The sequence below is a fragment of the Eptesicus fuscus genome, chromosome 7, assembly GCF_027574615.1.
Source record: "Eptesicus fuscus isolate TK198812 chromosome 7, DD_ASM_mEF_20220401, whole genome shotgun sequence".
NCBI classification, from domain to species: Eukaryota; Metazoa; Chordata; class Mammalia; order Chiroptera; family Vespertilionidae; genus Eptesicus; species Eptesicus fuscus.
This window is the reverse complement of record NC_072479.1, coordinates 41,809,068-41,831,549: the sequence shown is the minus strand read 5'-3', so window position 1 is coordinate 41,831,549 and position 22,482 is coordinate 41,809,068. Positions and strand designations below refer to the sequence as shown.

General features: G+C 40.6%; 1 protein-coding gene and 1 pseudogene across 9 annotated transcripts in view; one reads left to right on the top strand and one right to left on the bottom strand.

The window, feature by feature from the left end:
* CNOT2 (CCR4-NOT transcription complex subunit 2) overlaps positions 1-22,482 on the top strand; it is a 120,833-nt gene that overhangs the window by 30,943 nt on the left and 67,408 nt on the right. For 6 of the 9 annotated variants that reach the window (XM_054718847.1, XM_054718851.1, XM_054718846.1 and 3 more), the window contains one exon: positions 9,659-9,731. The exons of 1 other annotated variant lie outside the window; for it this stretch is intronic. In XM_054718847.1, the coding sequence (XP_054574822.1) occupies positions 9,659-9,731 (73 nt within the window). Of the gene's footprint in view, positions 1-9,588; positions 9,732-22,482 lie in introns of all 9 variants that reach the window. 2 more of the 9 variants (XM_054718848.1, XM_054718849.1) reach the window with 1 other exon arrangement.
* Positions 1,441-2,541, bottom strand: LOC103298788 (prolyl 4-hydroxylase subunit alpha-1-like; annotated as a pseudogene).

The following is a 22,482-nucleotide window of genomic DNA, read 5'->3' as shown; positions in this document are numbered from 1 at the left end:
AACAAGCTGATGGTAAAAAAAAAAAAAAAAAGGCAAGAGCATAAAAGATAGTCTTTCTCACAAAAGAATTTCTACACTAAACAGTAAGTTTATAGGATTGCATTTACATTAAGTTTTTCTTAAGATAAGTGATGTAGGTTGAAATCAGAAAACTATTATGTTGTTATTTCAAATTAGCATGATGTTTGTGCCTCATTATATATTTCTAGTAATAATGTGCCTAAAAGGGAATAACAATAATTTAAGTATTCTTTCAGATAAAAATATAGATGAATGAAACAGTTGGTTTTTGTTTAGCCTCTGAGACAAAAGGGCTCTGAAGTACATAGGAAACTTTTTCAGGAAGATGCTGAAACAAATTTGTTAAGTGTGAAATAAAAATCTCATAATTTTCATAATTAAGAGCTTAAAACTTATCTACACTAATAAAAGAAAAACATGCAAATTTACCGTACCTCTGCTACACCCACAAGCCACGCCCACCAGCCAATCAGGAGCGAGTATGAAAATTAACTCAACCAAGATGGCTGCAGCCATGGAGCGAGCAGGAGGCTTGGGTTTCCCCAGCAATGGAGAAAGCCAAGCTTCCCGCCCACCCTGGGTGGCCCTGGCCTCCGCTCAAGGCTACAAAGTTTCAGTTATAGAAGACAAATAAATCCCAGATACCAGGGCCTCCACTTGGGTCACTGTGGTCATGGCTGGCCTGCAAACCACCACAGGCTCCTCACCCAGGCTGCCACACACCCCAAGGGAACCCCCACCCTGATCCGGGACACCCTTCAGGGCAAACCAGCCAGCCCCCACCCGTGCACCAGGCCTCTATCCTATCTAATAAAAGAGTAATATGCAAATTGATCATCACTCGAACACACAAGATGGATGCCCCCCATGTGGACACAAGATGGCTGCCACAAGATGGCCTGCAGGGAAGGGAAGTTGGGGGGGACCCAGGCCTGCAGGGGAGAGCAGTTAGGGGGACCAGGACTGCAGGGGAGGGTAGTTAGGGGTGACCAGGCCTGCAGGGGAGGGCAGTTAGGGATTACCAGGCTGGCAGGGGTGCAGTTAGGAATCAATCAGGCTGGCATGGGAGTGGTTAGGGGGTGATCAGGCTGGCAGGCAGAAGCAGTTAGGGGCAATCAGGAAGGCAGGCAGGCGAGCAGTTGGGAGCCAGCAGTCCTGGATTGTGAGAGGGCAGTCGGACATCCCTTGAGGGGTCCCAGATTGGAGAGGGTGCAGGCTGGGCTGAGGGACACCCCCCACCCCGTGCACGAATTTCGTGCACCAGGCCTCTAGTTTCCATATATAATGTTATTAACCAGTGTCACCTAAAAATACAATTTTAAAAACACATTTGTAAGATATGTTACTTGTGTTGAGGAAAAACTGTTATAAATACAGCTTAGTTAACTCTATTGTGATGTGGGGTTATTGCCATATTAATTATAATTTCTGTAATCTTACAAAGGAAAAATTGAAACAAAGGTATAGTAAATTGATAGAAAAAAAGGAAAAAGTTATTCTTGGTTTTGCTAGATCTTTGACACTTTCAATTTCTCTATCAAATAATATCATGGAAATGAATAATACGAGAGTTGTCCCAAATTTAGGATTCCAGTTTCCATCATGGTAGTGGCAAAAAAGTTTTTTCTATCTCGGTGGAGTCATTTTGATACACTCCCCACTGCACAGCATTTCTTCTGTCTCTGGCAGGTAATATAGCAATACCTTTCCTCTTCAGCATGGTTTTCTGATCAGATTGACCATCTGAAGCAGACTTATTGCCATCTTTTTCTTTAGCCATTATACAGTATACTCAAAATATTTTAAATTACCATTAGCTCTCTGATGTTCAGGATCTAGTTCAAGAAGCTTCTTTGTAAGCAAAAGTGCCTTATCGAGGTCTGCCTGCTGGTACACATAATCTAGAGCAGAGACTTTATTAGTGGTAGAAACCTCACCTTCATCCAGCTTCCCGAGTGCTTGTTCCATTTACATTTCTGTATGGTAATAATCTGCTTCTGTATAGGCCACTTTACCCAACTCAGAACAGTCCTCAACTATTAGAAAAGATTGGTGTTTTACTCCTGGAAGATTACCTTTCAGATAGTACCTGTATTCAAATTGTAGATGTCCTGGAGACACAATAGAACTTTGGCTGCCCTGACCTGATCTTCATCATTAGGGAAGTACTGTCTCTGAATGGTTAGGTTAGAGATAAAGCCATCTGACATATCCTTGAGGATTAGGTTCTCCAACTCACTCCACTCAGTGTTCAGATGTTTCATTAACTTGAATGCATTTACAGGGTGCCTGACAAATCCTTCTGGATCTTTTGTCGTTGTGCTAGCTAGCCGATCTTACTTCTCTGCCCATTTTTATATTTCTTCTAATTTGTTGTTTTCTGCCTTAATAGAGTCTTTCAGGGATGTCACCAGATCTTTCTCTGTATGGACCAAGTGAAGTAAAAAAGCCTGGATGGGACAAAGACTGGGGAAATAGAATCCCTACAATTAAAATATACTATATCATCTTGGAAGTCATAATTTTACAGGTTCACACACCTGGGAAGTGGGATGGGAGTGCATTCTTCAGTCCCCAGTGGCCTGCACAAGGGATGGGCTACCTACTCCCTACCCTCAGTCTGCTGGCGGTGCACCTCTGTGTATCCTCTTTTTCAATTGCTCCCTGTACCCCTCTTCCTTTCCCTGGCACTACTAATCTGTTTCGGTCCCTGTAGTTTTACCTTTCCAGAAAATTATATGAATGGAAACATTTAATGTATGGCCTTTTTGGTCTGGTTTCTTTCCCTTAGCAAAATGCATTTAAGATTTATCCATGTTGTATGAGTTAATAGCTTGTTGGGTTTTTTTTTATTGTTGAGTAGAATTTTATTGTATAATGTTCTTATTCACCTCTTTAAGGATGCCTTCATTGGTATAAACATTCAGGTATAGATTTTGGTATGCACCTAAGTTTTTAGTTCACTTTGGTAAATACCCAGGGGCACAATTGCTGGATTGTATTTAAGTTTAATTTTATTAAAAACTGCCAAACTCTTCCAAAGTGGCTACATTTGCCTTCACATTTGAAAGATATTTTAGCTGGATTTAGAATTCTTGGTTAATAGTTGGGCCATTTGGATATTTATAACATCATTTGCGGGCCATACAAAATTACCAACTTGAAAATTAGCCTGCTATATTTGGTAAAACATTTCATTAACTCACCCCTAATGCCTTGGCAGAGCCAGACCAAGTGATTTTGCAGGCTTTATAGGGCCCATGGCCGGACATTATCCATCCCTGCACTAGATCAATTTGAGCCTTTTAAAAATCTTTAACTTTAAAATAATTATAAACTCATAAGAAGGTACAAAAATAGTACAGAGAAGTCCCATGTACCTACCACCTATTCCTATAGTGATGTCATCTTACTTTATATAATAATAATAATATGTCATCAACTATAGTACATTATTATAGCCAGAAATCAGCACAATATAATTGAGACTATAAATCTAACATTGTTTTATGCTGGAGTGTGGTATTATTTTAAATACTAGTGGCTCGGTGCACGAATTTGTGCACATTGAAAGGAAATTAATTAGAAGAAATATTTTAATATCGCCAATCGCCCTTTCTCTATAATAGAAGTGTCAACCAAATTCATGATTGACAATGACAGATCAAAACACACATGTGCGATTGGCACTGCCAAGAGCTTTATATGTATCACTCATGTGCAAGTCAACTTAGCCTTTTATAGATAAAGAATAAACTTATTTAATTAGACATGCTTTCTGATTTAGCTAAAAATTTTCCAGCCCAGTGAAGCACCCCAATTTCTCTTTCAGGTAAATGTCAGCAACACAGCAGTAAATATCAACACGAAGCAGATTATTATTATAGATCACACAGGGAGAACAAAGGGTAAAATATTTAACTGCAGCAGTGTTTGACTATATTCTGTGCATGAGAAAACCTGAAGTCATTTTCAAGGTCCACCATTTCTTCTTTCCAGTCAGGTCAAGTTTCTAAGCTTTCTAAATCTCTTTTCCTGCTGGTGAAAAGAAAATAGGATTCCACCCAGTCTCCTATCTACCTACTCCAGGACTTCTGTGAGGATCAAATGAGATGAGGCATGGGAAAATGCTTCACAGACATTTGGTTAAAGTGTGAAATGTTTGCACCTAGCTATAAAGCAAGTCGTGTTCCTGGGCTGAAGAAACTACAGGAGGCTAGTCGCTAAGGAGAGGAAGCTGGGAGTTGCTACGTGACTTCATTACCTGGAGCCCACAGCCACTGTGGCATTTTGCGCCATGGGGTTTCCGCAGCATTGACTGCAATTTGGTGGAGTGTTGCTCCTGGCTGGTAGCAGGGCCTGTGTCCCACTTGGGGGAAGCCCGAGTGTTGTGGGTGCCAGGTCCATGGTGCCGTTTATTGTTAAATGGCCTGTTGCTAGGGAGAGGAAGCTGGGCATTGCTACGTGACGTCATTACCCACTGCCATCGTTCCTGGGCTGGGCTGGGCTGTGGGCTGCATTTTGCACCATGGGGTCTCGGCAGCGTTGGCTGCAATTTGGTGGGCTGCTCCTAGGTGATGACAGGGCCTGTGTCCCACTTGAGGGAAGCCAAGTGTTGCTTTGAGGGTGCCAGGTCTGCGGTGCCGTTTCTCTGTAAATGGCCAGTGCGTGTCACAGCAGCTCCTGCATTGAGCATCTGCCCCCCTGGTGGTCAGTGTGTATCATAGTGACGGGTCAGACATTCAGCATGTTAGCCTTTTACTAGTATATATATATAGATTGTTGGGCTTTATTTGGGGGTACAGTTGTATTTAGAATTAGCTTAATCCTTTAGAGGCTAGGTTTTAAGCCACACACACACACACACACACACTAGAGGCCATGTGCAAGAAACTTGTGCACTTGGGGGGGGGTCCCTCAGCCTGGCCTGTGCCCTTTCGCAGTCTGGGAGCCCTCAGGGGATGTCCAACTGTCAGCCAAGGGGAGTGGGCCTAAGCTGTCAGTCAGACATCCTTAGCGCTGCTGCGGAGGTGTGAGAGGCTTTCACTACCACTGCTGTGCTCACCAGCCATGAATCCAGCTTCTGGCTGAGAGGCCCTCCCGCTGTGGGAGCACACTGACCACCAGGGGGCAGCTCCTGGGTTGAGTGTCTGCCCCCTGGTGGTCAATGTGCATCATAGCGACCCGTCCTTCCCCCATTCGGTTGATTTGCATATCAGCCTTTTATTATATAGGACTAGAGGCCCAGTGACCAGTGGGGTCCCTCCGCCTGGCCTGCGGGGATCAGGCCGAAACCGGCTCTCCAACATCCCCCAAGGGGTCCCAGATTGCGAGAGGGTGGTTCTCGGGTGATGCATCCCCAACTTGGGCTCCCTCCTCTCTCTGGGTCTGGGGTGCGGGTGAAGCCGATTCGGGGCCAACAGTACCCCAGCAGCAACCTAACCCATGGCTGATTTCACGAGGAATCGGGCTCTCTCCTCTCTGGGTCCAGGGTGCAGGTGAAGCAGATTTGAGGCTGACAGTGCCCCAATAGCAACCTATCCCACTGCCGATTCCGCGAAGAATCTGGCTCCCTCCTCTACTGGTCGGAGCATCTGCCCCCTGTTGGTCATTGCACATCATAGCTACCAGTCGGGTGGTTCCTTAGGCTTTTATACTAGTATAGACAGATTTTAGAGAGGAAGGGACAGGGAGAGAGAGAGAAACATCAATGATGACAGAGAATCATTAATTGGCTGCCTCCTTCACACCCCATACTGCGGATTGAGGCTGCAACCGGGTTTGTGCCCTGATGGGGAGTCGAACCATGACCTCCTGGTTCAGAGATTGATACTCAACCACTGAGCCATGCTGGCCCAGCGGTTTTAAGCTTTGTTAGTGCTGGTTCAGAACATCCTATTGTGTAAAACTTATTCATATACATCCTATAAGGCATTAATTACCTTCTGACTAATGGCAGCAGGAGCTCTGGGGATTGTTCCGACTCCTTTTTTTTTTTTTTTTCCTAACCCTCACCCGAGGGTATTTCTTCCATTGATTTTTAGAGAGAATGGAAGGGAGGGAGGAGGCAGAGAGAGAAACATTTATGTGAGAGAGAGACATAGATTTGTTGCGTCCCACCACCAATCAGGGCTGCAGATCAAACCTGCAAACAAGGTATGCCCCCTCGACCAAGGAATTGAACCCCAAACCCTTCAGTCCATGGGCCGACACACTAACCACTGAGCAAATGGCCCAGGGCCTGACTGCTACTTTTCAGAGGCTTTTTTTCTCCAGAGTCAGTCGTTTTTTTCATATGCACACACAGATCATTACTCAGCCAAAACCTTAAGGAGACTCTCGATCTTTGGAGCTCTTTGCCCCTGCAGCTTCCTTCTCTGCATTAGTTCTGCAAATTCTAGCTGCCTTGGTGTCTCCCGTAACTCTGAACTCTTAATTCAGTGAGACCATTGGGCTCTGAATGGGTCTCACCTCTCCCCTCCCTGTTTCATTCAGCCTCATGACTGCAGGCAATAGGGTTTACTTCACTTTTTTTTTCTCTTGAAGATCTCTGCCCTGAGATAATGTCTAGTGTCTGAAAGTTATTGTTTCACATATTTAGTCTAGTTTTCTGCTTTTTTAAGGTAGGAGGGTAAATGCAGTCTCTGTTGTTGTTTTGTTTCTTATCTTGGAAGGCATCCCTGCCTTATAGATGATTTCATTTTGGTTTTGTAAATATTTGTCTTTTCTGGCTTTTTGAATATTTGTAGGACTTTTGGGAAAACCAGTATAAAAACTTTAATAAATTTAGGTAGCTGGAGTGCATGTTCTCTCTCATGCTTGCTCCTTTTCACATACTGTGCTTCACATACATACTCACATCTTCTTTCATCTGTTGCGCATCATGTCATTCAATGTCATGACAAGTATCAAGACAGTCTTGATACTTAAAATATGACAAGTATCAAGACAGTCTATTACTGAACATTTTTACTTAATGCAAGATAGTGGTGACAAATGTTAGCTGTCATGTTTACCTGGAAGAAAATAGAGTGCTTTTATTTTTCTCTTTTTTACTAAAAGGAGATAAAGAATTTTAGTTATTTTTCAATATAGAATATCTATTCCTATATTGGTTAAAGCATATAGTTGATATTGCTTAAAACCTTGAGCCATGAAATATTTGAAGTTATCCTAAGAGGGAAACAAAAACAATATTTCCCTTTGTATTAAAATCTATAGTATTCCAAAGTTATTTTTCATTTACCTGGTAAATTTACAGAATAAGTATTAACTTTTGTTTTTAATTAAGGTATTTAGCATATATAGTAATAATTATCTTTTTATATAGTTAAGTTATACTGTTGAAAAATGCCTTACCCAATTTTAAATTTATAATTTATCTTTTGATAAAACTAGCATAATTTGAAGAAAATGCATGGACTTTAAACTTACTTAAGAAGAAACACATTTTTATTATTTAAGAAACAATGGAAAATTCAACTATTATACATTGACTTCAGAGTTACCATGAATACATTAATAGTAAGGCAAATACTGTTTTAAAGTCTATCCTATCTAATAAAATAGTAATATGCAAATTGACTGCACCTTTGCCACGCCCACCAGCCAAACCACGCCCACCAGCCAATCAGGGCGAGTATGCAAATTACCCAACAAAGATGGCGGTTAATTTGCATACGCTGAGGGAGGGAGGAGTGAAGACTGAAGACAACTTAGAAGGAAGAGGGAAGAAAAGCAGAAAGCAAGGTGGCTGCCAGAGGGAAAGCCCGGTCAGGGCGGAGCCGGGCGGAGTGGGGCGGAGCGGGGTGGAGCGGGGTGGAGCGGGGCAGAGCAGGGCGGGCTGCAGTGGCGCATGGGTGCAGGCGAGGCAGCCGCAACGGCGGTGGCAGCGCACGCGGCCACAGCGGCTGCTTGCAGGATTCTTCCTGCAAATGGGCTACTAGTTAATACTATAAAACACTAACATTAAAACAGGGTTAATGTTGTTTTGAGAATGCATAGTAAAACGGTGTTGCTCTCATTTTGTGACAGTCATGAAAATTTAAATTAGAGCTGAATGTGTGTCATTTAACTATTCTTGGACATCCAATTTACTTGATATAATTTTTCTTTATGAATAACCTAATTCCTTAGTAGACGTTAGGGGTTACATTTATAGCAGTAATTATACTTACTTATGGCTTTAAAAAAACCAAACCTTTCTCCTTTGTTATTTTTGAGAAAGAAATACTTAATTCCAGTGGTACATTTAAATTTGGTAATGGGCTGTTTGTTACATTTTTGCCTTAGAGTCAGGCATCTTAAAATATTTCACCAAACATATACAATGTAAGATAGTAAAAATTAAGTAAAAGTATAGCATTCACTAACTCTAATCAAACATAAAACAAGATGAAATAATAGGTTTTCATTATGTGGATTCTTTTTAAAACTTTAATGTTAATTCTTAATGATATGTTTTCCTTGGAAATGTTTCTGCCCGTCTTATTAGATTGCTTGTTGGAGGTAATCCATATGTATGTGTACGTGTGTGTGTGTTGGTTTTAATAAAATTGATTCATACTTTTTATGAATTTAAAGTAGATGTTTCTCTTATCCTCTCCCAAAGTATATTATGATGTTAAATGATTGCTCTAAATTTGAATATTTTTAATGGTTAGCAACTATTATTAGATCATTAGATACACTTACTACTTTCCTAGGGTAAACATTTCACTAAAACTTTGGTGAGAGAGATTTGTTTTTTTAAATCTGTGCTTCCAGAATTTTTGTATACACTATTTTTTGAGTTTTTATCTCATTTTCAGTTTACATTTTTTAAGTTAACATCTCTAGCGACTATCACCTCTGCTACACTGAATTTTTTGTACCTGATGTTCACAGTGCCTAGTCATTTTGGACTTATCTTTATTGAGGTTAAGACATGAGCCCCATTATTTTTCTTCCCTATTGTAATAAAGCAAATTCTATTAGAATGTGTATGAAATTAGAGGATTGAAGGACAAAGGCTTCAGAAAGCTGACATATGTTACTACTCTTCATTGAAGTAAAATTTAATGAGTATTGATTTGGGTTTCATTTACTAGTCATAAGAACATGATGTATTTTATTATATGGCATAGGAATAAACATCATAAACTGAATGAGTACTATATAAAGAAGTATTTGGAAGAGAGGGATTTTAAGTTAAATGGCTAAATCTGAATTAATTGGATATTTCTGAGACTAACAGAAGAACATTTAAAAGAAAAAATGTCAGCTGAGGGCTGAACATTTTTGTCAACTCCATTTTTATTTATAAGTTTCTACCTTGTATATGAGGTCTGGCGGACAGTTTTAACTGTAGAGAGAAGTGGGAAGGAAGAGTTTTTCATATTTAATAATTTCTGTCTCAAATCATGTCTGCCAGTCTAGCTCTCCCCAAATAGTTAAGAGGAACATCAGTTAGAATATTTGAAATGTACTTTTTGTTTTGTTTTCTATATATAATATTGGATATTTTTGTTACTGTTCATATATTTACATGTTAGTAATTTTGATGGCTTTTGGATAATTCCACTCTAGAGGGAGAACTGGTGGGCGGTCCTTCCTGTGACACGACCCTTGAGTGACAGTTCTGTTTGATTGCCTCCAGTACTGTGAGGAAAGGACACGACTCTATGGTGAGGACTGATGGACATACATTATCTGAGAAAAGAAACTACCAGGTAAGATTTATTTTTCTTTTTCCTTATTGGTCAGATAGCTACATTGAACTGATTAATATGTTGTATTTAACTAGAACCAGCATATTGGTTGGATATACCTCAATTTGAAAAATGTGGGTTATAATTTAAAGTACATATGTAATGGGTTTGACAGTTTAAATAGTTGGGGACATTTTTCAAAATAAAATATGCTTCTAATAAATGTATATTCTTTTAATGTCAACACAAATTTTCTGGTGTGTGTATATATGTCTAAACTTATATTATCTGATACATAATTTATAACTTTATGGCTGGATTCAGAGCTTGCTTTTATACATATTATTACTGGAAGACTAAACTGAAGTCTTATGCTATATTCAGGGTAATGGAGAATTATAGAAATGTGGACAAAATTGGTTAGAATATAGAAGAAATAGAAATGAAAATCCCAGGATGCTCAGAGACCAAAATTTTACTGAATTTGTCGTTCTCTTCTGTCCTTATAATGCTAGAGTCCTGTTTCTCATTAAGTTAGTTAGTATCCATCCTCTATGTAATCTGTAAGGATGCTGAAAGGATGGTTGAAGTGTAATATTACTGTTTTCTTTTTATTTTGTTTTATTTTTCTCCATCACCATTTAGGTGACCTATATCCTTTTCCACCTACCCCTGTCCATAATCACCACACTGTTGTTCCTGCCCATGAGTTCTTTCTCTTTTTGTTTCTTCTTTAACTCAATCCCTTCACATTCCCAGCCCTCAACCTACTGTTTTCTTTTTCAGCTTTTAAATGAAGGTGAATTTTAAAGTTGGTGCTATTATATAGTGATTAAAATAAAAAATTTTAATTTAATTTTTTCAAAGAAAATCTGCTTTATTCATCTAGTAATAATTCATTGTTAAGTTATTTAATGATTCAGAATACAGAATAATTCAAAGTTCAGAGCTTTAGGCTTTCTGCACAGATACATATCCAACCTCCCTCTCTCCCTTCCATCCACCAGTTTCATTTCCTCTAAGCTGTGACAGCAATTATTGTGATAGTGATAGTGTTGGTTAATCTGCTAATCGTTAATTTTAGCTCAAGTTTTTCTTCCCTCAACTTGGTAAAATGAAGAGTGGAGAAAATTTGTATATGGGTATTCATGTACAATTAGCAGAAAGTCTATGATTTGATTATAAGACTTGCTGGTTTGGGCACTAGCCCTAATAAAAAAACAGTGTCACCCTGTCTGGGTGGCTCAGTTGGTTCAAACTACATCCAAAAAGGTTGCAGTTCAATTCCTGGTCAGGTTACATACCTAGGTTTCGGGTTTGATCTCTGGTCAGGAGGCAACCAATCCATGTATCTGTCTCTGTTTCTGTCTAAGTCTCTCTCTTTCCCCTCCCTCCCTTTTCCTTCCCCTCTCTCTCTAAAATTAATAATAATAGAAAAAGGAAACATATCCTTGGGTGAGGATTTTAAAAAGCACACAAGACAGTGTCATATTTAACCTTTCTAGAGTTTCTCCTAACTTGATGTCTGAAGTTTCTTGCCAGATCTTTATGATTTTAATAAGCCAGAGCAAGGCATGCCTGTGAGAAATCAGTTCTTGTGACCTTTTTTGTTCTGAATTGTTCTCATAGATTTGACTAACATGGCCATTGCTTATCCTCCTATATAATAAAGAGGTAATATGCAAATTGGCAATCACTCCCGACACACAAGATGGCCGCCCCATGTGGTCAAAGATGGCCAGCAGGGAAGGGCAGTTGTGGGCGATCAGGCCAGCAGGGGAGGGCAGTTAGGAGTGACCAGGCCTGCAGGGGAGGGCAGTTGGGGGGGAACCAGGCCTGCAGGGGAGGGGAGTTGGGGGGGACCAGGTGTGCAGGGGAGGGCAGTTGGGGGCGACCAGGCCTACAGGGGAGGGCAGTTAGGGGTGACCGGGCCAGCAGGGGAGGGCAGTTGGGGGCAATCGAGACAGCAGGGGAGCAGTTAGGCGTCAATCAGGCTGGCAGGGGAGTGGTTAGGGGATGATCAGGCTGGCAGGCAGAAGCGGTTAGGGGCAATCAGGCAGGCAGGCAGGTGAGCGGTTGGGAGCCAGCAGTCCTGGATTGTGAGAGGGATGTCCCAGATTGGAGAGGGTGCAAGCTGGGCTGAGGGACACACACCTCCCCACCCCCATGCACAAATTTTGTGCACCGGGCCTCTAGTTATTTATACTTGCTGTAGCTCCTGCCTCACCACCACTTCCAACTACCTTGACTCATAGTTTCAATTGGTCACACCACTTGGGCTTTTGAATTTTTGATAGGTTCTGGTAAATTATTTTAAGAATATGATTCTAGGTTATGTGGCTTTTCGTTATTCATAACCAAACTTGAAAAGAACTGTGTATCATTACACAGTATGCTTAATTCATGAATCATATTAATATAGAATTCCAAAATATTCACCTAAGAAGGAAATAAGATGAGTTTATAATTTACACATGAAGTTATTGCCTAATTCCTGCTCATTCTACTCTAAAGTTAGTTTATATCTTCAGTCACATTATTTACAAATAATCCAGGTTTTCGAGATTACTCAAAAAAATTTATCCTTGGTTAGGGTTTTTCTGGCTGAAAATATTTTTCATTTTCTTATTTATTTATTAGAGGCCCGTTGCACGAAATTCGTGCAGGGCGGGAGGAGGGGGTCCCTTGGCCTGGCCGGCAATCAGGGCAATCAGGGCCGGCCGGCCAGGGGAGGGACCATGGCATTTTGGCTGTGGGAATGCACTGACCACCGGGAGCAGCTCCTGCATTGAGCATCTTCCCCTTGGTGGTCAGTACACGTCATAGCTACCGGTAGATCTGTCATTTGGTTGTTCAGTTGTAACAGCTGCTTAGGCTTTTATATATATAGATTTATTAAGTCTTTATTGTTGAAAATATTACATATGTTTCCTTTTTTACCCCATTGACCTCTTCTAGCCTGCTTCCCCCCACCCCCCAGGTCTTCCCCACCCTATTTTTTGTGTTCATGAGTTATGCATGTACTAGTATGCATACAAATTCTTTGGTTAATCTCTTCCCATCCACCCAGCCTCCCCCACCTTCCCTTTGAGATTTCACAGTCAGTTCCTTGCTTCTGTGTCTCTGGATCTATTTTGTTCATCAGTTTATTTTGTTAGATTCCACATATGAGTGAGATCATGTGATAATTGTCTTTCTCTGACTGGTTTATTTTGCTCAACATAATACTCTACAGGTCCCTCCATGCTGTCTCAAAGAGTAAGAGATTCTTCTTTTTTAATGCTATATAGAATTCCATGGTGTAAATGTATCACAGCTTTTTTATCCACTCATCTACTGATGGGCACTTGGGCTGTTTCCAGATCTTAGCTATTGTAAATTATGCTGCTATGAATATAGAGGTGCATACATTCTTTCTGATTGGTGTTTCGGGTATCTGAGGATATATTCCTAGAAGTAGGATCACTGGATCAAATTGCAGTTCCATATTTAATTTTTTGAGGATATTCCATACTATTTTCCATAAGGGCTGCACCAGTCTGTATTCTCATCAGCAGTGTACTAGGGTTCCCTTTTCTCTACATCCTTGCCAGCACGTATCATTTGTTGATTTGTTGATGGGAGCCATTCTGACAGGTGTGAGATGATACCTCATTATCATTTTAATTTGTATTTCTCTGATGATCAGTGACTGAGCATATTTTCATATGTCTCTTGGCCATATGTATGTCTGCTTTGGAGAAGTGTCTATTTAGGTCCTTTGCCCATTTATAAATTTGATTGTCTTCCTTTTGTTAAGTTCTCCGAGTTTCTTATATATATTATCAGATGTATCATTGCCAGATATGTTCTCCCATACCATGGGCTCCCTTTTCATTTTGTTTATGGTTTCTTTTGCTGTGCAGAAGCTTTTTATTTTGATGTAGTCCCATTTGTTTACTTTTTCCTTACTCCTTTGCCCTAGGAAATATATCTGTAAACATTGCTACAAGAGATGTCTGAGATTTTTCTGCCTGTGGTTTCTACTAGGATTTTTATGGTTTCATGTCTTACATTTAAATCCTTTATCCATTTTGAGTTTATTCTTGTGTATGGTATAAGTTGGTGGTCTAGTTTCATTGTTTTGCATGTATCTGTCCAATTTTCCCAACACCATTTATTGAAGAGACTGTCTTGACTCCATTGTATGGTCTTGCCTCCTTTGTCAAATATTAATTGAGCATAGTGGTTTAGGCCTTAAATTTCTGGGTGTTAATTTTGTATCCTGCTACCTTTCCAAATTCATTTATTAGGTCTAGAGTTTTTTGATGGAGTTTTTGGGGTTTTCTATGTATAGCATCATGTCATCTGTGAATAAGGACAGTTTTTCTTCTTTTCCAATTTGGATGCCTTTTATTTCTTCTTCTTGTCTGATCCACTATGGCTAGTACTTCCAGTACTATATCGAATAGGAGTGGTAAAAGTGGATAAACCTGTCTTGTTCCCGTTCTTCGGGAAATGAGTTTAATTTTTGCCCTTTGAGTATGATGTTGGCTGTAGGTTTGTCATATAAGGCTTGGTGAGCCTGGCCAGAGGTTCATATGTTGAGGTATGATCCCTCTATTCCCACTTTGCCGAGAGTTTTTATCAAGAAAGGGTGATGGATTTTGTCAAATGTTTTTCTGCATCGATTGATACGATTATGTGATTTTTGTCTCTCAGTTCGTTTATGTGATATATCACATTTATTGACTTGCGGATATTGTACCATCCTTGCATCCTGGGAATAAATCCCACTTGGTCATGGAGTATGATCTTTTTAATAAAATGCTGGATCGATTTGCTAGAATTTTGTTGAAGATTTCAGCATCTATGTTCATCAAGGATATTGGCCTATAGTTCTCTTTTTTTGTGTGATGTCTTCATCTGGTTTTGGAATAAGGGTAATGCTGGCTTCATAGAAAGAGCTTGGAAGTGTGCCTTCTTCTTGAATTTTTTGGAATAGTCTGAGGAGGATAGGTTTTAGTTCTTCTTTGAATGCTTGGTAGAACTCTCCTGTAAAGCTGTCTGGACCAAGGCTTTTTTTTGCTGGAAGATTTTTGATCACTGTTTTAATTTCTTCAGTGGTTATTGGCCTATTCAGGTTTTTTGATTCTTCCTGATTGAGTTTTGGGAGCTTGTATTTTTCTAAAAATAAGTCCATTTCATCTATGTTGTCCTTTTTGTTGGAATAGAGTTGTTCACAGTATTTTTTCATAATCGTTTCTATTTCTGTGGGATCAGTTGTTTACTTCACCTCTTTCATTTCTGATTTTGTTTATTTGGGTCCTCTTTCTTTGCCTCTTGGTGAGCCTGGCTAGAAGTTCATCAATCTTTTTTATCCTTTCAAAGAACCAGCTCTTGGTTTTGTTAATCTTTTGTATTGTTTTTTGTTTGTTTGTTTGTTTGTTTGTTTTGTCTCTATGTTGTTTATTTCTGCTCTGATCTTTTATTATTTTCTTCCTTCTGCTTACACTGAGATTTTCCTGTTGCTCTCTTTCTAATAACTCTTTGAGTTATAGGGTTAGATAATTTATAACCATTTTTTCTTGTTTGTTGAGGTAGGCCTGTAGAGCTATATGAACTTCCCTCTCAAGATTGCTTTCACTGTGTCCCATAGATTTTGGATTGTTGTGTTTTCATTGTCATTTGTTGCCATGATGCTTTTTATTTCTTCTTTGATGTCTTTGGTAACCCAGTCATTGTTTAATAGCATGCTATTTAGCCTCCAGGTGTTTAATTTTTTTTCTTCATTTTTATTGTAGTTGATTTCTAATTTTATGCCATTGTGATCTGAGAAGATGCTTGATATTTCTATCTTCTTGAATTTGAAGAGATTTTGCCTGTGTCCCAATATGTGGTCTATCTTTGAAAATGACCCATGTGCACTTGAGAAGAATGTGTATTCTGTGGCTTTGGGGTGAAATGTTCTGAAGATGTCAGTTAATTCCATCTGATCTAGTGAGTCATTTAGGATTGATGTTTCTTTGCTGATTTTTTTGTTTAGAGGATTTACCCAGTGGTGTTATTGGGGTATTACAAAGTCCCCATACTATGACTGTATTGCTGTCAGTCTCTCCCTTGATATCTTTCAGAAGTTTTTTTTTATGCATTTGGGTGCTCCTGTATTGGGTGCCTATATGTTTACCAGAGTTACATCTTCTTGTTGAATCGCTCCCTTTAGTATTATGAAGTGGCCTTCCTTATCTCTTGTTATGGCCTTCACTTTGATGTCTAATTTGTCAGATAAAGGTATTGCTACCCCAGCTTTCTTTTCGTTTCCATTCACCTGAAAAACCTTTTTCCATCCCTTCACCATCAGTCTGTGTGAGTCCTTTGTTCTGAGGTGGGTCTCCTGTAGACAGCAGATATATGGGTCATGTTTTCTTATCCACTCAGATACCCTATGTCTTTTGATTGGGGCATTTAATCCATTTACATTTAAAGTTATTATTGATAGGTACTTGTTTGTTGCCATTTTTATTCTTTATGCCTTTTTTCCTTCTTCCCTTCCTATTCTTTTTATAGCAGACACTTTAGTATTTCTGGCATTGCTGGTTTGGTGGTAATAAACTCCCTTAGTCCTTTTATGTCTGTGAAGCTCCTGATTTCACCCTTAACTTTGATTGATAGCCTTGCTGGGTACTGTATTCTTGGATTCAGACTCTTCCTTTGCATGACTTTGTATATTTCATTCCATTCCCTTCTGGCCTGATATGTTTCTGTTGAGAAATCAGTTGATAGTCTGATGGGAGATCCGTTGTAGATAACCTTCTATCTCTCTCTGGCAGCCTTTAAGTTTTTTACTTTGTCGTTGGTGTTTGCGTCTATAATAATAAAAGTGTAATATGCTAATTAGATCAAACGTCCTCCCAGACGACTTTCTGGACCAAGCCGGGCTGCAAAGGAAGCCCCGGTCCCGGGTGCCTGCTGGAGGCCGGAGGGAAGCCCGGGTCCTGGGTGCCAGATGGAAGCTGGTGCCAGCAGCCAGGGAAAGGAAGGCCTACTCTTGCGTGAATTTCGGGCATCAGGTCTCTAGTTTAATTATAATGTGTCGTGGTGTTGGTCTTTTTGGGTTCATCTTGTTTGGGACTCTCTGAGCTTCTTTGACTTGTATGAGTTTTTTCTTCCCAGTGTCAGGGAGGTTTTCTGTCATTATTTGTTCAAACAGGTTTTCTATTCCTTGCTCAGTTTCCTCTCCTGGCACTCCTATTATGCAGATGTTTCATTTTGTGTTGTCCCAAAGTTCTCTTAGGCTCTCCTCCTGTTTTAACCCTTTGCACTCGCTTGTTTTTTTCTCAATTCCTTTATTCTAATGCTAACCGTGTCGAGTCACACTCGACATCCGAGTGCAGAAGGTTAAGTTTTTTTTTCCAGTTGCTTCTCTGCTTGGGTATATTTTTCTACCTTGTCTTGTAGCTCACTGATGCGGTCCTCTGCTTCTTCTACTCTACTGTTGATGCTTTCTATTGCATTCTTTATTACAGCATGTCACTCTTCATTTCTTTTGGTTCTTATTCATTTCCTCTTGGTTCTTACACTTATTGTTGAATTTGTCTTCCATCTTTTCGGCCTGGCCTGCAGGGATTGGGCCGAAACCAGCAGTCTGACATCCCCTGAGGGGTCCCGGATTGTGAAAGGGTGCAGGCTAGGTCAAGGGACCCCACCAGTGCACGAATCGTGCAAGGGATCTCTAGTATGAATATAAGATCTTTGGTTAATCTCTTCCCACACTCTTCCCTCCCCCTTCCCTCTAACATTCATCAGTCTGTTCCATGTTTTCATGCCTGTGCATTGAGCGTCTGCTCCCTGGTGGTCAGTGTGCATCATATCTAACAGTTGAACAGTCACTTAGGCTTTTATATATTTAGACTAGAGGCCCGGTGCATGAAATTCATGCATGGTGGGGTCCCCTCAGCCTGGCCTGCATCCTCTCCAATCCGAGACCCCTCGGAGGATATCTAACTGCCGGTTTAGCCCACAGGGATTGGGCTTAAACCAGCAGTTGGACATCCCTCTTGCAATCCGGCACTGCTGAATTGAATCCCTAACGGTTCACCTACCTGCCTGCCTGATCGCCCCTAACCCCGCTGCCTGCCGGCCTGATCAACCCTAACCGTCCTCGCCTGCCGTCCTGATCACCCCTAACTGCTCTTCCTTGCTGGCCTGATCGCCCCTAACTGCTCCCCTGTTGGTCTGATCACCCCTAACTGCCTCTGCCTCAGACCCCATCACCGTGGCTTTGTCTGGAAGGAGGACTGCACGACCAGAAGATGTCCGGTCGACCCGTTCTAATTAGCATATTACCCTTTTATTAGTATAGATGGGTGTTGGATTTTGTCAAATGCTTTTTCTGCATCTATTGATATGATTCTGTTTTGCAATTTGTTTATGTGATATATCATGTTTATTGATTTGCAAATATTATACCAGCCTTCCGCCACTGGCATAAATCCCACTGAGTTATGGTGTATGCTGTTTTTAATATATTGCTAGGGATTTTAGCATCTATGTTTATCAGGGATATTGGCCTGTAATTCTCTTCCTTTGTAGTGTCTTTATCTGGTTTTGTTATTAGGATAATAATACTGGCCTCATAAAAAAGCTTGGAAGTGATCCTCTTGGATTTTTTGGAATATTTTGATGAGAATAGGTGTTAGTTGTTCTTTGAAGTTTTGGTAAAACTCCCCTGTGAAGCTTTCTGAACCAGGGCTTTTCTTTGCTGGGAGTTTTTTTTATTACTGCTTCTATTTCGTCAGTTCCCTGTTCAGTTTTTCTGATTCTTCCTGATTCAGTTTTTAAAGATTGTCTATTACATCTACATTGTCCATCTTGTTGGTATATATTTGTTTGTAGTTTTTTCTTACAATCCTTTGTATTCCTGTGATGTCAATTAGATTTTTTTGTGTGTGTCACTTTTTTTTTTCTTTAGCCTCTGTGTCATTTACTTTTGCTCTTTATTTCCTTCCATTTCCTCTGGACTTTTATTGTTGTTCTCTTTCTACTACTTTGAGTTGTAGAGTAGTTTTTCTTGTTTTTTTTTTAGTTAGGCCTATAATGTTATGAACTTCCTTCTCAGAACTGCTTTCACAGTTTCCCATAAATTTGGGGTTGTTGTCTTCATTTGTTTTCAGGAAGTTTTTTATTTCTTTCTTGATCTCATTGGTAACCCATTCATTGTTTAATAAATGTTATTTAGTCTCCACGTGTTTGAATGTTTTTACTGTAGTTTATTTCTAATTTCATTCCATTGTGATCTGAGAAGATGTTTGTTAATATTTCAATCTTCTTAAACTTTTAGAGACTTTTTTTGTGTCCTGACATGTTGAGAATGACCCATGTGCACTTGAGAAAAATGTATATTTTGCAGCTGTGGAGTGAAATGTTCCATAAATGTCAATTAAACCCATCTCATCCAGTGTGTCATTTAGATTCTCTATTTCCTTGTTAATTTTTTGTCTGGGAGATCTATCCAGTGAAGTCAGTGGGGTGTTTAAGTCCCCTACTATGACTGTACCACTGTCGATCTCTCCCTTAACCCTTTGCACTCGCTTGCTTTTTTCTCGTGCTGCTACCGATGCTAACCGTGCCGAGTCACACTCGACATCTGAGTGCAAAAGGTTAAAGAAGTTTTTTTATATATATGTTTAGGTACTCCTTTATTGGGTGCATATCTGTTTTCCAGGACTCTATCCTCTGGTTGGATCTATCCCTTTAATATTATACTAGAGGCCCGGTGCACAAAATTAGTGCACTCACGGTTGGGGGGGGGTTGTCCCCTCAGTCCAACCTGTGCCCTCTCACAGTCTGGGAGCCCTTAGGGGACATCCTTAGCACTGCCGCAGAGGCGGGAGAGACTCCTGCCACCGCCGCTGTGCTTGCCAGCATGAGCCCAGCTTCTGGCTGAATGGTGCTCCCCCTATGGGAGCGCACTGACCACCAGGGGACAGCTCCTGCATTGATCATCTGCCCCCTGGTGGTCATTGCGCATCATAGCGACTGGTCGTTCTGTTTGGTCTATTTGCATGTTAGCCTCTTATTATATAGGATAGTGACTTTTATTGTCTCTTGTGATGGCCTTCATTTTGAAGTCTATTTTGTCAGATATGAGTATTGCTAGCGTTTTTCCCATGCCTTCACTCTCATCTTGTTTGAGTTTTTTGTTCTGAGGTGAGTCTCTTGTTGACAGCATATAACTGGGTTATGTTTTTGTATCCATTCAGGTACCCTATGTGTTTTCATTGGAACATTTAATCCATTTATATTAAGGTTATTAGTGATAGGTACTTATTTCTTGCCATTTTAATTTTTTTATATATTTTTTTTATTGATTTCAGAGAGGGAGGAACGGGGAGAGAGAGATAGAAACATCAGTGATGAGAGAGAATCATTGATTGGCTGCCTCCTGAACGTGCGCCGCCCCCCCCCCCCCCCACACACACACACACACACACACACACACACTGAGGATTGAGCCCACAACCCAGGCATGTGCCCTAACCGGAATCGAACCTGGGACCCTTTAGTCCTCAGGCCGACACTCTATCCACCGAGCCAAACCAGCTAGGGCGCCATTTTAATTCTTTATGCCTATGTTTCTCATATATATATATATATATATATTTCTTTTTCTTATTACTGCAGTCTATTTAGCATTTCTTGCAGTGCAGGTTTGGTGGTGATAAACTCATTTAGCCTTTTTTTTTTGTCTGTGAAGCTCTTTATTTTATCTATTTTGAATGATAGCCTTGGTTTAGTAATTATTATCTTGGTTTCAGATCCTTGCTTTCCATTACCTTGAGTACTTCATGCCATTCCCTTCTGGCCTGTAGAGTTTCTAATGAGAAATCAGCTGACAGCCATATGGGAGCTCCTTTGTAGGTAACAAATTGCTTTTCTCTTGTTGCCTTTATGATTCTCTCTTTGTAATTTCTGGCTTTTTAATTATGATGTGTATGGCCATGGGCCTGTTTGGGTTCTTCTTGCTTGGAGTGCTTTGTGCCTCCTGAACTTGTATGACTTTTTCCTTCTCCAGGTTAGGAAAGTTTTCTGCTGTTATTTCTTCAAACATGTTCTCTATCCATTGCTCACTTTCTTTTTCTGGTACTCCTGTGACTTGAATATTTCTAGGTTTCATGTTGCCTCACAGCTCCCTTAAGCTGTCCTGCATTTTTTAATTGTTTTGTTCTTTTTGGTTCTCTGATTGAGTGAATTTTTTTTATACTCGGTCTTCTAATTCACTGATTCAATCCTCAGCTTCCCCTTATCTGTTGTGTATTCCTTCCATTGTGTTCTTTATTAGTTCTATGTCATTTTTCAGAGTTACTGTATCTTTTCTCATGCTGTTGAGAATCTTTGCCATCATTATTCTGAGCTGTATATTTGATAAATTTCTTATCTCCATTTCATTTAGCTCTTCTTCTAGAGAATTCTCCTATTCTTTCATTTAGGGCTTGTTTTTTTTGTCTCCCCATTTTAGCTGCTTGTTTGGGTTTGTATCTGTATTAGGTAGATCTGCTATAACTCCCAATCTCTAGTGCAGGACAGTATCAGAGGCTGTTTGTGACTGGCCCTGAGTACCCGATTGGCGCTAAAAGCAATCCACAGCTTGTGGCTCCCTCTGCTGGGACTGGATGCCTTTGGAAAGGACCAAGATGTGCACCAGAGTCTGCTTTTCCTAGCCCTGAGCTCCAGATTAGATCAGGCAAAGACTCAAAGCTTCAGAGACCTGTCTTTGCCTGCAATCCCATTGATACTCAGTCTTGATTAGCCTCAGGCTATTGACCACAGAGTGGGGCAAGAGGTCTTCCAACTGAGTGGCACAACTGCCTTCCCCTAGGGAAAAACCTTCTGGATAACAAAGATCTGCTGGAGAAAGATGTCCTCTGCAGTGTGAGGGAATGACTCAGCTCAGGAAACTGGGGTATCTGCTTTCTGAGGTCTAACCCCATAATCCCCAACCCTGGCTTTTGCTCACACAGCTCCAGTCTACTCTGCCCTCCCTCTACAGGAGCCCAAGGTGTGTGGCTCCACATGAAATCTTATGGGTTAGCCCTGTGAGAGGATGCCTGCATTTCCAGCCGTCGTCTCTCACTGGCAGACATCAACCCTGCTGTTTTTCACAGCCAGATGTTATGTGGCCACCTTTCTCAGTTCTGGTGCTCTGGGCTGGGAATCCCAGCTTGGGATTTAGACCCCAGCATTCTCAGGGGAAACCCCCCACCCACAGCTGAGATACCCTTCTGGAACTTTAGCTGCTGCTAGCCTGTTTGCGCCTCTGCATTTCCTTCCAGTCTCTGCAGTTATCCCGGTTCTCTCCAGTTAGTCTTCAGTTAATTTCTCAGGGTGTTTTTTTCTGTATTTTAGTTGTATTTCCAGTTATTTCCTGGGAGAGTGTCTATGTAGCTTCCAGTTACTCTGCCACCACTTTGGAATTAGAATTATTTATTTATTTTTAAATTGTTTTTTTTTTTAGAGAGAGGAAGCGGGGGAGAGAGAAACATCAATAGGCTGCATCCTGCACATGCCCCATTCAGGGATTGAACCCGCAACCTGTGAATGTGCCCTGACCAGGAATCAAACCTGCCCCCTTTTGGTGTACAGGACCATGTTCCAACCAGCTGATTCCACATGGGCTCCTTTTCTGTCATTGTTACTTATTGACACTTAATGCATGTTGAAATATATCCTTAGGTACAGTGGTTTAATCTCCATTGCAAAAAAATTTTTGAAGCCTCCTCTGAAAAGTACATGT